The sequence below is a fragment of the Phialemonium atrogriseum genome (genome assembly GCF_030411735.1).
Source record: "Phialemonium atrogriseum strain 8032-3 unplaced genomic scaffold QBC33scaffold_8, whole genome shotgun sequence".
In the NCBI taxonomy this organism is placed as follows: domain Eukaryota; kingdom Fungi; phylum Ascomycota; class Sordariomycetes; order Cephalothecales; family Cephalothecaceae; genus Phialemonium; species Phialemonium atrogriseum.
In genome coordinates, this window is record NW_026848145.1 from 237474 (window position 1) to 250649 (window position 13176).

General features: G+C 56.7%; 4 protein-coding genes across 4 annotated transcripts; 2 read left to right on the forward strand and 2 right to left on the reverse strand.

Moving 5' to 3' along the window:
* Positions 1-866: 866 nt before the first annotated feature.
* QBC33DRAFT_533542 (uncharacterized protein) lies at positions 867-3157 on the forward strand. The gene is made up of 2 exons (XM_060427470.1): positions 867-2937; positions 2969-3157. The coding sequence occupies exons 1-2, from the start codon at positions 1310-1312 to the stop codon at positions 3093-3095; spliced, it is 1755 nt and encodes a 584-aa protein (XP_060284952.1). The 5' UTR covers positions 867-1309; the 3' UTR covers positions 3096-3157.
* Positions 3158-3346: 189 nt separating this feature from the next.
* Positions 3347-3841, forward strand: QBC33DRAFT_533544 (uncharacterized protein; the record flags this gene model as incomplete). The annotated part of the gene is made up of 1 exon (XM_060427471.1): positions 3347-3841. A coding segment is annotated over one exon (495 nt), but the record flags the coding sequence as incomplete, so codon positions are not given.
* A 663-nt stretch (positions 3842-4504) lies between these two features.
* On the reverse strand, positions 4505-9604 carry QBC33DRAFT_358295 (negative regulator of mitotic exit). The gene is made up of 4 exons (XM_060423893.1): positions 9066-9604; positions 8599-8977; positions 8243-8525; positions 4505-8191 (listed from the first exon to the last, which is right to left on the reverse strand). Exons 1-4 carry the CDS (start codon positions 9354-9356, stop codon positions 4666-4668), a joined length of 4479 nt encoding a protein of 1492 aa, XP_060284954.1. The 5' UTR covers positions 9357-9604; the 3' UTR covers positions 4505-4665.
* A 680-nt stretch (positions 9605-10284) lies between these two features.
* QBC33DRAFT_488875 (uncharacterized protein) lies at positions 10285-12566 on the reverse strand (the record flags this gene model as incomplete). Its single annotated transcript, XM_060425438.1, has 2 exons — positions 10285-12074; positions 12100-12566. 2 exons carry the CDS (start codon positions 12564-12566, stop codon positions 10544-10546), a joined length of 1998 nt encoding a protein of 665 aa, XP_060284955.1. The 3' UTR covers positions 10285-10543.
* Between the last annotated feature and the right edge of the window lie 610 nt (positions 12567-13176).

Sequence of the window (13176 nt, forward strand, 5' to 3'; positions counted from 1 at the left end):
TTGACGGAGGTATACCCCAACCCGGCTTCTTCAATCACAGCGGGCTATGCCTGGGCCATGGCAACTAGGGAGAGAACCCCTGGGGAGGCCCAAACACTTACCGGGCGGCCTCATCGCGTTGAAGGGAAAGCGAGATCAACGGGTCACAAGTGGGTTTGAAGGCGATGCCGCGGGGCGTAATTACCGGCTCTCCGGCCGGGAGTTGCCAAAGCTTGGCATAGCCGGCATGGAGTATTGAGTCCTGCTGCATCGACCTTGTCGCGCACCTTTTCTGGCGGTAACTCGGCGAGATGCGAAGTACTGCTGTACCTTGCCATAGGTCTAAATGCTTGCTGAGAGAATAGGCGTTGCTGAACTTGAACGAGATGATGATGCACCAGAAGTTCGTTGGCCTTGGCGTGGAGCAGGACCCAGTTCGGGAGGGCGCAGCAATGGAAGGGCGGAATGGTATTCCGTGACCTTGGTGCCGAGGCTATCATGTCATAAAAGGCATATGACACACCCTTTGGCTTCCTTGCGGCACTGCGATATTTAATAGAGTGGAAAGGAAGTTGGCGAAGCAGCGGTGGCCAAGGGCGGCCGCATGTTGGGATGCAACCATACATTAGTCTATTAGCACCAGCCCATTTCGATTGGTCTAAAATATTAGAGGCTCGGTGCGGCGCGATCCAGCTGAAGGGTCAGAATACCACCCTGTCACTACCCTATCATTGACTCGCGGGTTAGGCCGCTCTGGGTGGGTTGGCGAGGATCCTATGCTTCACTAAAAAGGTTATCCGAATTGGCAGATTATGTAAGTGTTGACGATCTACGTTGCAAGGAGTCGAGGCTTTGCCAAGGACAATGTTCAAAGACATGGAGGAGGTCTCAAGGACAATATTCATATATGCAGGAATGGCCCAACGGCCTCCTCTTCAGCTGCTGAAATCCGGAACAGGCTGAATTGTCCACCAGGGTCCACGCTCTGGCAGAGAGCTGTTCCAGAACCATCCCACTCCTAAAATGGGGTCGCCCAAATATTGGCCTCAGACAAGTCTGATTCGTCGCTATAGCGAGGAGTGCAACACTATTATCATGCGGCCTAACCGGATTCCACGATAGTTGCCCACTCTTTGACCCAACCCCACAGGAAGGCATTGCATCAGGCTCCCTCCCCCCGGCTGTCTAAACGGCGTTTGTCTTTATCTGGCGCCGTGGCTTGACTTCTTCCCGTGGCTCCCAACATTCTACGGAGTAATACACTACCAATACCAAGTTCAACAACCGGGAACCACAGGGACGACAATAGGTATACACGCCGTATGACGAGATGGTAATCACCACATACCAGCTCAATGGAGAATCACAAGCTCCGACCGCCCAGTACCAGCCCTATTCCTCTCAGACCTCATCTGGACCTTTGCCCGCAAATACCGCACCCAGCAACCCCCCCGACGGAATTACGGTGAACTCGCAGGCGAGCTGGGGAGGATATGGCCAACAGCAGTCAGAACCAGGTCCGCAAATTCACGAGCTAACAGCCAGCAGCGGTCCGCCTCAGACCCCTGCCCAGCCAGCCGTTCAAAGTGCGGCGCTGTCGCCAGGAACCTTTCCTATTGTAGCTCAATATGCCACTCTTCACGCCACTCTCCAAGCACAGCAGAAGATAACCTCCCAGCACAACCTGAGCCAAGTGTCAGATAATGCGGCCCAAGTCACCCCAGTCCAGCCACCCACCTTTACAGGAGTATACCAGGCTCAACCACAACCCCCCACACAAATACAAGCCACACAAGTACCCCAGGTAGTCTATGCTGCTCCGTCACCCCCTACCGAGTTGCCAGCCCAAGGAGTCCAACTGGTCGCTGCAAACCAATACACGTATGTGGCGCAACAAGCACCAGTCCAACAAGTTCAAGGCCTTCCATCCACTGCTCCGCTACAGGCTCAAGCAACCACCCTCGTTCAGGCCCAGAGTCCCGCAGCTTATGGCGGCCTCCAAGGGAACGTCTCGGTCTATCAACAACCCCAGTCCGCCCCAGGACTCTTAGAGCAAACCGCGTACCAGCTACCCGCAGCTCAGTTGCAGTACATACCCACGCCATCCACGGGCCCAGTAATTCCGCAAGTCGACGTCCCGTTCTTCGAAGCTCCCCCGACATCTGCTGCCGCCCAGAACCAGCGGACTTCAAAGATATGGAGCAAAGAGTCAGCCAGGAACGCCTCCAAGACGGCATGGAAGCACAGCAAGAACTTCCTCGTCAAGACAAACGACGTGGTCGAGAAGGTCATCGCCCCCATCATGCCCATACTGACGATGGCGGATCCCGAGACTGCGGCGGCGTACCGGTTGCAGCAGCAGTTGAAGGCGGGGGTCCAGGCCCAAAGCCGACAGAACCAGTCTCTGAGGCCCGGGGCATCGGCCGGTCCACAGCCAGCCATGCAGCAGCAGATCGTTGGTGTGGATAACCTGGGTCCGCTTATCGCCATGTTGCAGGCTGCTGCTCAGACGGGCGACATGCAAGGACAGCAGTCTGGAGGTGGCTCGGAGGCGGTCTTGCTAGCGGCTCTGCTTCAGCAGCAGATCCAGCAGCAGCAGCAGATCCAGCAACAGCAGCAGATCCAGCAGCAGCAGCAGCAACAGCAGCAGCAGCAACAGCAGCCACGAACATCACTGCAGACGCAGCCAAACCGCAAGCCCGTCCCGTCGGCGGCGACTAACAACGCCCCTGTGGTTCAGAACTCGGGACCTCCTCCTGTTGGCACAGCACCAGGGGCCCCAGGAAGCGCGCAGAACCAGGGTGCCCCCGTTCCTTCGCTTGAAACCCTCCTTGCTGCGCTTGCCCTTCATGCCCAGAACTCCCAAGCCCAGAACTCCCAAGTCCAGAACTCCCAAAGCCAAGTACAACAACAGCAACAACAAGCCAACCCCGCCGCAACCCAGCCGCCCGCCCAGCAACCACCACCCCCCCAAACCCCCCTCCCACAGACCACCACCCAGGACCCAACCCAGGACACCACCAACTGGGCCCACCACCGCGCCCGCGTCTTCGGCATCCAAGACATCCTCCTACCCCCACAGCACAACCTCTCCTCCCCAAGCCGGACAATCCTAAGGGGCGACATCCACCCCACCATCCTCGGCGGCTCCTCCCCGGCCCACTTCGAGATCGAGCTCTTCTACAACCCAACCCAGCTCCAGCGCCGCATCGACGCCCTCCAATCCCCTTCTTCCTCCCCGCCCTTTCACCACCTCCTCGAACCCCTCGCCGCCCGACCAGACCTCAACCCCGGCGCCGCCATGGCCGCCGACTGCGTCGTCCAGCGGGGCAACGAGGTGAGCTACAAGGCGATCCTGCAATCGCCCTCCCCGCAGGGCCACGGCCTCTGCATCGCCTCCTTCGCGGATGCGGCGGCGGCAGCAGACCACCTACCCGGCGCGCGCGCCGTCGTCCGCGCCATGGCGCGGTCCATCGTCTGGGGGGACTTTGCGCTCGTGTGTCGGGACGTGTCGGGTTCTGTTGTCGGGACGTGGCGGCGGGGCGGCGGCACTGACACTGGTGGTGGTGGTGAGGAGGAGGGGAAGAGGAGGGCGGATGAGGAGGCGGAGGTGTACGTTTTCGACGGCGGGTCGGGGCGCTTCTCGTATGATCGCAGCGCGCGGGGCGGAGGTCCCGAAGCCGAAGCCGGGCTCGGGCTCGACCATACGGGGGGTTCGTTCCAGGTGTTTGAGTATGAGAATGGGGTGTGTCACCTGGTGCTCACGGAAGACGACCCCGGCCGCCAGAGCGCGGGGGTCTGGGTTGTTGAGCGGGGGGAGGGTGAGCTGGTTGTCGAGGGGAAGAAGTACCTTAGGGTGTAAGCTGGGCGGGGGGGCTCATTGATGTAGAACAGCCACGTCGCTGCCAGTTGTTGATATAATCATTTTGTCGGACTTGTCGGACTGTAGGACCCATTCTCCATAGGTAGACTGTAGGGGCCACCAGTGTGTCACAGCCCTGTCAAAGGCCCCTTTTTACTACAGGGAGGCCCGTCGCTAAGATGCGAGACACGTAGACTTATAAGGATTAGAGACCTGCCTCGCATGCATTTCCAGGCAGCCAGGCGAACAGTCTCAGTTGCGAAACGGCTATCAGAGCAGATGCAAAACAAACACTCATGTCATCATTGATCCTGCTCTATGGCAATATACGGGCTCAAAATGGTCTTCTTGAAGAAAAGAGAGAGTATGTAAAAAAAAACAAAAAAAAAAAACAAAGCGTGGTCCATCCAGCTCCTGTCCTGGATCCAGCATTGGAAGGAAGAAGCCGTTCATCGAACTGGCTTGGTGTTAACAAAAGAGGGATGTTAAACAAAGTAGGATGACATGAATTAATGAGTAAGCCCAAAGGGAAAGTGAGTGTTTCAACACAAGACACACGAAGAAGGGGCAAAAGGCAAAAGAGAAAAAAAAAAAAAAAAAAAAAAGAGTTCCCTAACGCCGCCTGACTCCCTTTACTCCCTCAATGCTCAAGGGGCAGGGAGATATCTTCAGAGGGGTAGCCGTAATCAAGCCGTACATTGGCGGTGTTTACCGTCCGATAATACATTTTTACAGGGGAATCCAGTCCTCGAAGGGGGAAGCGTGCACCAGACATTATCATTTCCATCTTTTTGTCGACCATGCCGGGAAATTCCCGCCTCTCATCATCTGACGGCTTCCCGGCGGTGACCCTCGTCGTCGTCGTTGACCCCCTCGTCGAGCCGCTTCCGCCAGTCCGCGAGGCTCTCGCTCAGCCCGAGGCCCGGGCCCGCGTCCTTCTTGGCCCCGATCGCCCCGGGCCCGGCGGCCGTTTCGAAGTCAAACGTGCTGCTCATCCGGTAGTTCTTGCTCGTCGCCTCCCAGTGCGTCCGCAGCGTCTCCAGCTCGCTTGCCAGGTGGTCCAGCGCCGTGCTGTTCCGCGCGTCGCCGAGGCCCCCGTAGAGGCTCCCCGCCTCGCTCGACTCCTGCCTGGCATGGCTAACGCCGTTGGTGCCCCCGACGGGGGGGCTCGCGTCGGCAATCATGTCCGAACCCATGCTCGCCACTTGCCTGCTCCGCCGACGGTACGTGTCGACGCTGGTCTCGACCTGATCAAGCAGCAGGCTGACTTTCTGTTCCGCGTCCAGGGCCCGGCGCTCTAGGAGCGCGTTCTCGTGCTGTAGTTCCTCGAGATCCTTCCTGCTGCCGCTGAGCAGACGAGTCGCCTCCTCGCTGCTGTGAGCGGCCGTGTCCCGCTCTTGTTGGGTTTCGGCTAGCTCCTGCCTGATCGACTGCATCTGGTTCTCCAGCTTGGCGGCGGATGCCTGCAGCTCGGCCTGGAGGGAGTCGATCTTGGTCTGCATAGCCTCCCTCTGGCCTTCCCAATCTGCCGGCGTAGAATCGGCAACCTGATTCGAACCGGCTTCGACCTTGTCTTCGAGCTCCACGATCTGTTCCTTGAGCCGGCTGTTCTCGGTCTTATACCGCGCCAGTTGCTCTTTAAGCTGCTTGAGCATCTTCTCCGTGCCCTTGACGTAGTGGACCGCGGACTGATAGTCGTTCTCGAGCTGGGCAAGCTTATCACGATAGGCGGCCTCGGATTCTTGGGCCTGCATGGCAGCTACGGCCTTGGTCTCGTCATGGGCGGCCACGGTGGTAGCTAGCCGTTGCTCGAGTTCGCGGAGGCGCATTTGCTCTGGCGAACCTTCACGCGGGCTGCTAAGACGGCGTGACCGGGCGGCACTCGTCGGGGAGATGCCACGCTCGCCCAGGATATCCTTGAGAGTGTTGTGCTGGACAGTCACGGCGTTCGTCTCCAGCTGCTGGTTGGCAAGCTGGTTCTTGAGGTCCGAGTTTGCGGCTTGAAGCGTCTGCGTATCCCTCAGGGCACTCTGGAGTTGGCGCCGGATCGAGACGCCCTCGCGGCTCGCCTGCTCCTGGTAGGCCTCGAGGCCGGCGATGCGCTCTTCGGCGCTACGCAGCTTGTCGGATGCGCTATCCGCTTCTTGTTGATATTTCCGGACCAGGACATTGGCAGCGTTCAGTTGACCCTGCAGGGCACTGACGCGATCGGAATCTGCAGTACTGGATCTGCCGACGTCCCGAGTCGATATCTTGTCTAGACCTGATAGGACGGCCTGCCGGTGTAACCTAGCCTCGTTGGCATGCTGTTCAGCAAGCTCTTCCGCATCTCGCAGGCGCTGGGTTGCCACAACCAGCTCCGCAGTGCGGGCCTCGTGTTCCGATTTGAGCTTGGCCAACTTCGACTCGACGTTCTCCCGTTGGCTCTTCTCCTCTTCGAGCTTGCGCTCTAGGAGGGTCTTCATCTCTGCGGACGCCGCCATGGCCTCGCGGAGGGAAGTAAATGTCTCGCCGTTGTCTCTCGAGCTTCCTAGGGCGTCGTCGTATTGGCTCTTGAGCTCGCCCGTCTCGAGCCGGAGCATCTGTGCTGCTGCCACGGCCTCTGCCGCCTGGACTGCTTGTTCCCGGGCTTCGCGCTGCGCTAGGTGCAGCTCGGCCTTGAGTCGCTCGACCTCCAGGGAGGTCTGTTGCTTGTACGCGTCCAGGTCTGCCATCCTCTTCTGCGCCGCGTTTGAAGTGTCGTCAGCCAGCTTCCGTGCCTTCCTCTCCGCCTCCACCTCCGCGGCCAGGCGGTCCAAATGGGCTTGCAACTCTTTCTGAGTGTTGAGCGACGTGGCGAGCTTCCTGTTTATATTGGTGACGTGGTCATCGCTATCCCTGTGACTGCCCAGTTGGGGGGTGCTTGCCGCACTTCCCGCGTACGCTGCCAACTTGGCCTTCGAATATATCGCCTCGTGAATGGCAGCGTCCCGCTGCTTCTCGGCTTCCGCGATTTGCTTGGCGGCGAGTATTGCTTGCTTGTCAATGGAGCTCTGGACATTAGCCAGTTCTGACCGCATTGCAAGAAGGGCCTCGATCAAAGGCTTGTCGTCGTCGTCAAAGGTTTCTGCGCCCCGGCCGTCGAGGACGGGGCTTAGGGACGCGCTGGTGACGTAGCCAGCCTTCCTCGCGAGTTCCAGTTCCGATGCGTACCATGCATTCCGATTTCGCGCAGAATCCAACTCCTTCAGAACCGCCACCGTCTGCGAATTCCTTGCAGACGACCTCCTGGAGAGAGGGTTGCTGGTTTGGCGGGTGGGAGGCGGAGGCGAGGACGGTCGTTGCACGACAGTCTTCAGGGCTGGTTCCGTGGAGCTGTCAACAGAGCCTTGAGATCGGCCTTGCCTGGACGGCTTCGGTTTTGGCACATCGGCTGCTGTGATGGGCTCGGCTGGCTTGGACACGGACCTCGCTGCTTGTGCTTGCTGAGTTGGCGTCCGCGTTCCATTGGTCACAGGGCTCTCGTTCCCTTTGGTAGTGGGTCCTTGCTGGACGACGGGGGACTGAGTCAGGCTAGTCGTGACCGGAGACCGTTGTTGAGAGTCGCCTCGTTCCGTGGAGGCGTTCCTGCTCCTGCTAACCACAGTGTTCAACGCCGGTCTGGGAGGTTGACCCTGTGGCGGTGGACCAGCAGGGCCGATCGGAGGAGCGACTCTGGGGAGTTTCGAGCCGGAAGGATTGGGTGCCCCGTTCACCCCGTTTACTTCGGCACCATTCGTGATTCTCGTACCATTGGGGCTATTCACGCCGCTCCCCTCTCTAGCGGCGGCACCGATAAGTCGCTTGGAATCCGCAGGTGGACCTACAGAGCCGTCGCGCAATGCCAGGGCTCTGGTTGCATTCAGAGTCATGGGTTCGTTGGCACCCGGGCGCCGGGCGGCTGGGGCTTTCTGAGAATTGGAGCTGGCCTGGGAGTCGTTCGGGTAGCGGATCTTGCTTGTATCGAGACAATAAACCAACCCGAGGTCGCTGACGGAGGTAGCCGCCGAGCTTGGCTCACCACCAACCACGACTACTGCCTTGCCAACAGCGGTCATGCTGTGTCCTGACCGGGGCGATGGCGACGGCCCCATGTTCTGGAACGTGTACCAACGGCGGGATGAGATTCGGAAAGCCGCAAGGTCTCCGAGATCCGAGCCTTCCTCTGTCCGGCCGCCAAAGATATACATAACGTCGTCGACAATCGCAGCCGCATGTCCTTCCCTCGGAATTGGAATGTACCCTATACAATCCAGCTGGGTCCAGAGGTTCGTCGTGGGATCGTAGCACCAGACGTCATTAAACCATTGGAAGCCGTTGGTTCCGCCGAAGCTATCTGGGTTCAGCAATGGCCGCCTGCCTGGGCACTCCAAGACCACTTACAGGTACATCTTGTCATTGTAGGTCACCACCGAATGATTAGTTCTGGCGGGGGGTGTCTTCCCCTGTGGCGGAACAGCACTGTCACTGTTTGAGATGAGCATCTCCCACTTGTTATTCGGCATCTGCAGTTGATTGAGATCGAAGGCGGCAAGATCGTTCATGAAGTAGCCCTCGACCTGGCCACCAAAGATATAGATCTTAGAACCGATGATGTTCAAGGAATGTCCGTACCGGCCAGATGGCCGGGTCCCGGCCGGCAGAGCTCTGGACCACTGTCGTGTAGCTGCAGTAGGGTTAGCATGTCGTGCGCCGCCCGTTTGACCCACGGCCATCGTGCTCCAGGAAGGAGTTCTCACAGGTGTTCAGCAGGTAGAGCGTCTCGTCAAGCACATCCGCCTCGTCAATTTTGGTGTCACCTCCGTAGACGATGAAGGCATTCCCGACAAGCAAGCTTGAATGCCCAACCCTCGGGCCAGGCCCTTCCGCCGTCGTCGCAAGCGGGTAGCATGCCATGTTCGCACCGGCCTCGATCAGCCACAAGTCGCCCTTGACTGTGGAGCTGTTGATCAACCCGCCCATGACATAGATGTCGCCTTCTTTGGAGGAGACCGAATTGACCGCGGCGCCGTATCGAGGAAAGGGACTCGGGTGGGACGAGGTGTAAGTGATTCTCCGCTGAGACCAAGGATAGAGGGAGGCGTTGGGGTTGGTGACCATCTGGCCATTATTTCGGAACTAAGAACCGGACTATGTGTCAGACAAGCCGCCAGCACATGTGCGCCGGGCACGATACGGGGAGTGTCGAGAAGTTGGGGAGACTCACCGGTAAATCACTCGCCTGCAGTTGGGGCTGCTGCTTCGGGGACGATTGCGACGTCTGGTCCGTACTCTGGCCGCGCGGACGCCCGTAGGCATGATTCTCCGGACTGCCCATGCTGCCCTCGTTATCCAGCGAATTCAGACTGCCTGTCGGTGTCGACCTCTGGTGGGAGCTCTTCTCCTCCCGGGCCACGCGCGCAGTTGCGCCCTGCAAGGACGACTGCGAGCTCGGAGGGCCATCTCGGCTGGTGAGTGACCTGTCCTGGTTCTTCTTGGATTTGAAAAGGAAGGCCATGGCGGTTGGAGCCGCTCGGCAGACGAGATCTCAGCTGAGCTGCCTGCCTTTGCCTCCAATGCACAGCCTCGAGTGCAGGTTTGCCTGTCCCTCCTGTTCTCGTTTTCGGGATCGTCGCTGCGAAGGGCCGTTGCGGATGAGCGGGTAGACGCTGATTGTGGTGGTGGTGGTGATCAGATTCGGCGGCAGCGGCAAAGCCAACTGGACGGCGGAGAGGTGCGAAAAGCTGCAAAGGGGTCGAGGCTCAAGTTTATGGATGGCTGGGAGTGCATCGGTGGAGTCTGGGGTTGCTGGCGGAATTTTTTTGGGTCGGGAGGGAATTGGGATTTCGACCTCTCGCTTTTTCCCCCGGAGTCCTGGGTCCTGGCAAGTAGAGATATCGAAGTCGCGGCTGGGGCTGAATTAGATTACTTTTCAGGATTGGCTGCGATGAGGGGCAAGCGCCTCTAACGAAGGGCTATCACGGGATTTCCGATGATGCGCGACGGGAACAGAGATTAAAGAATGGGCAGGATGATGCCGTCGATGACAGTCAAATCTGCTTGTCCCTGCTTACGGGATGCAGGAAGGCGGAGGAGGACATTGGCGTTTTCTGTGCTTGGTTCTCTTCTGTTGCATGCTCGAGAGGCTGGCCAGCCAATCCTGAAGCCTTGTCTTTAATAAGGCACAGGGGTGGTGATGGAATTCTACATATGTACATGTACAAGTATCCTTTTCAGGGGCTTTGTTTTAGGCGTGTCATTGCATATTAAACTTGCAGGAATTTGTGGGGTTTGGAGTACCGGTACCCAACCAGCCCTCATTACGACATCATCGCCCAACCCCCGACCCCCAACTCGCAGGTCAGGGGCACATTGCAGCAAAAAAAAGACCAGACCAGACAGGCAAATGGGATGCAACAGCTAACCCCATACATAGTAAACGTTCATGGATATTTGTTATATTTGTATTAGGTGACTTCGAAGTTGGAAACCGTCAGACCAGGTTTATTCCCTGGTGTCGGAAATTATAGATAAAGCCGAATACTGTCGTTTTGGCTGCCAAGTTCGGCGGGTTACGGCGTTGATGCCGCTCTCCCATCCCCCCACGCGTGGAGATATCAGCCTCAGTCATACTAACTCCCGCATGCTCACTCTTGGTGTAAGATATTCTAGTGGTCTCTGTAGTCGTGCCCCGGCCTTGAGAAATCATTCAAGACCCCTCCAATACTTTAGCCATGGGTGGGTTTTAACCCCGGGCATAGTCGTGATATCCCTATCTGTGTCTCCATTGGCATCCGACAAGTAATAATGTATCATCCGCAGCGTAGACTGTCTCGATGGTGCTAGCTTGATAACGTCACCACATCTTGTCGGCCGACCCACAAACGTCAATTCCAGGCGATCAGGGACATCTTCGGTAAACCGGTCTGTCTCCTGCCGGAACCAAACTTGAACGTCTCGAATAAGTCTCTTACCCTTCTTGATCCACCAAATCCAGTGCACATATTCTCTGATATGCCCCTGTTCCAACCAGGGCCAGAGATATGGTTCGATGGCAGCTTTAGCAACATCTCCAAATGGTCGCCAGGACAAGGGGATAGACGTAGAGTCTTGGAGGCGAAAATTGTAGCGGTGCCGGAGAAGATCAGACTTTATAACCATACCTGTTGTTTCTGGGTAGACGCATAAGGATTCTTCGTCTAGGAATGACTGGGGTGACCCAGTCCAAGCAGCCACAGCGATATCAGGTGGTGCCATAGAAGCAAAACCCCAACGCTCTTCAAGGGTCTCCAGATAACGGGCAATCCAGTCAAGAATGGTGGGATTGCCAAGGAGGAAGATGCCTAGCCACCACAAAGCAACACGTGGTCGGCGGAGGACGAACACTTTGGCTAGCGTTTCTGGATTCCGAGAATCGATGATAGGCTTGATCACACTCAAGATCGAACTTAGCCATGGGCTGACAACATTGCATTCGATATCTGGTTGCCAAAATATGCTCCAAAGGACGGATCCAAGAGACCTTGGATGCATACTTAGTGTCATGTAATATCGAAGATCGCTGACATATTGGCGAATTGGTTGCAGCGTGGCAATATCAATCCGGCGTCTTCTGAGCTTTGGTATAGAGAATTGCGGTTGAAGGTTAACGTGTCGATAGAATGGAAGGGCTAGTGCTGCTAAGAATGCAGCTGTAGGCGGGGATAAGGGTTTAGACATTTGGTCACCTCCATTATCAGGTCCAAGTCCGTAGAGGCTGCAAATCTCAATGAGAAGCTCCACAGCCTGGGCAGAACTTGGTGGCTGCTCGTTCAAAGCAAGTGCTATAGGCTGGTCGGTGGAGATGATGAAACGTGCATCGCCAGAGCAGAAGGCTGCCCATGGTGGGAAACGTCCACTAGCTGCCAACCAACCAGGCTTTGGTGCAAGGATAGCGCAGAGCCACCTGACCAGTTCGTGGGACGCAGCTTGGAGGTTGAGGATGATATCGTCTTGTTGAGCATTGCAAGTTTTCGCAGGCTTGGGAGGAAGGGAGTATTGAGAATATTGGATTTTCTCACCCTGCAGCTCCAAGAGTCGAACAGAGAGGATGTACAACCACAATAGCGTCAAGATAGAGAGACTTCTTGAAGTGGCTGAAGGGCAACTGTCTGAATGCGGAGTACTTCCGAAATGGGAAGAACCAGGTAGTGAGGAGAAGCGGCATTCGATAGAATTTTGGATACGAGAAATAGTACTCTTTCTGGATGCTGCAGACGTACTCTAGAGAATTATTTTCGTTTCGTGGATGCTCTTCTCGTTCTTGCTCTGGGCTTGGTATATGCCAAACTGGTTGTCCAATCAAAGCCTTCGTGGGTATTTTCTCTGGGAGCGCGGGAACGTCTTTCAACATAATGGAGGGCTCCATAAGTCCTGGTGGGAAGGAGTTTGGAGGTAGGGCCTCGGCTGACTTGACGAATTGCTTCCATGTCTCTCGACCCTGGTGAAAAATACGATCGATGTCGGCCGACTTTGGGATAAGAGGGTCGTCGTCGGCGCCAAAGAGTTCGTCCGGAATAGAAGACGAACTAGAAGTCCCTCCGGACACATCGTTACTAACTGAGGATTCGACAGACTGGTCTGCGTCGCTTGGCCCCGATTCCGTTCGTACACATTTGATCTTCACGTAGTCCGCTTGGATGATGTGTTTCCCAGTACGTGCCCAAATTTGACAACGTCTAAGGTCCATAGTTCTGAGCAGAGCCTGCTATGAACTGCCTTGAAGACGGGATGGGCGCGGGTTGTCATTGACGAAGGCGGATCATCGATTGCATGTTGGGCGCGCAAGACGCGGTTAGGTTGCTGAGTGGAACAATTGCGGCTGAAGCTCCCCAGCTTTGAGTTGCTCGCACGGGCCATGGTGGGGCTAACGCAAAACGGCTCTCTACCTTAATCGTTCAAGAAGTACCTACCTACCATAGAACAACTCATTAATTCCTCCTGTCGAAGAAGATTTAGGCTGTAAGGATTACCTATATTTACGTTTTTCTTGGCCAAACCTTCTCTCATAGAATCTCACGACCATATGCTGTTTTGCTGATGGTTTTAGTGGTTTGCTCGTGCCACCCCAAAGTGGCCAGTGCGAGGGTCATGTTATGGTCAGCGGTCTGACCGAGGTACCCAGGTATACTTTGCTTCGCCTACCAACTGCGGTAGAACGGCTCTGCGCTTAGGCGTTCTCCCCCATAGACAACCAACTTTACCTCGACTTCACATCAGGTGAGCTGGTATGTATTTGCTTTGAGGAGGACTGGTGGGCTTTCACCGCTTTCGGACTTACAAGAGCTGCTTTGGATACC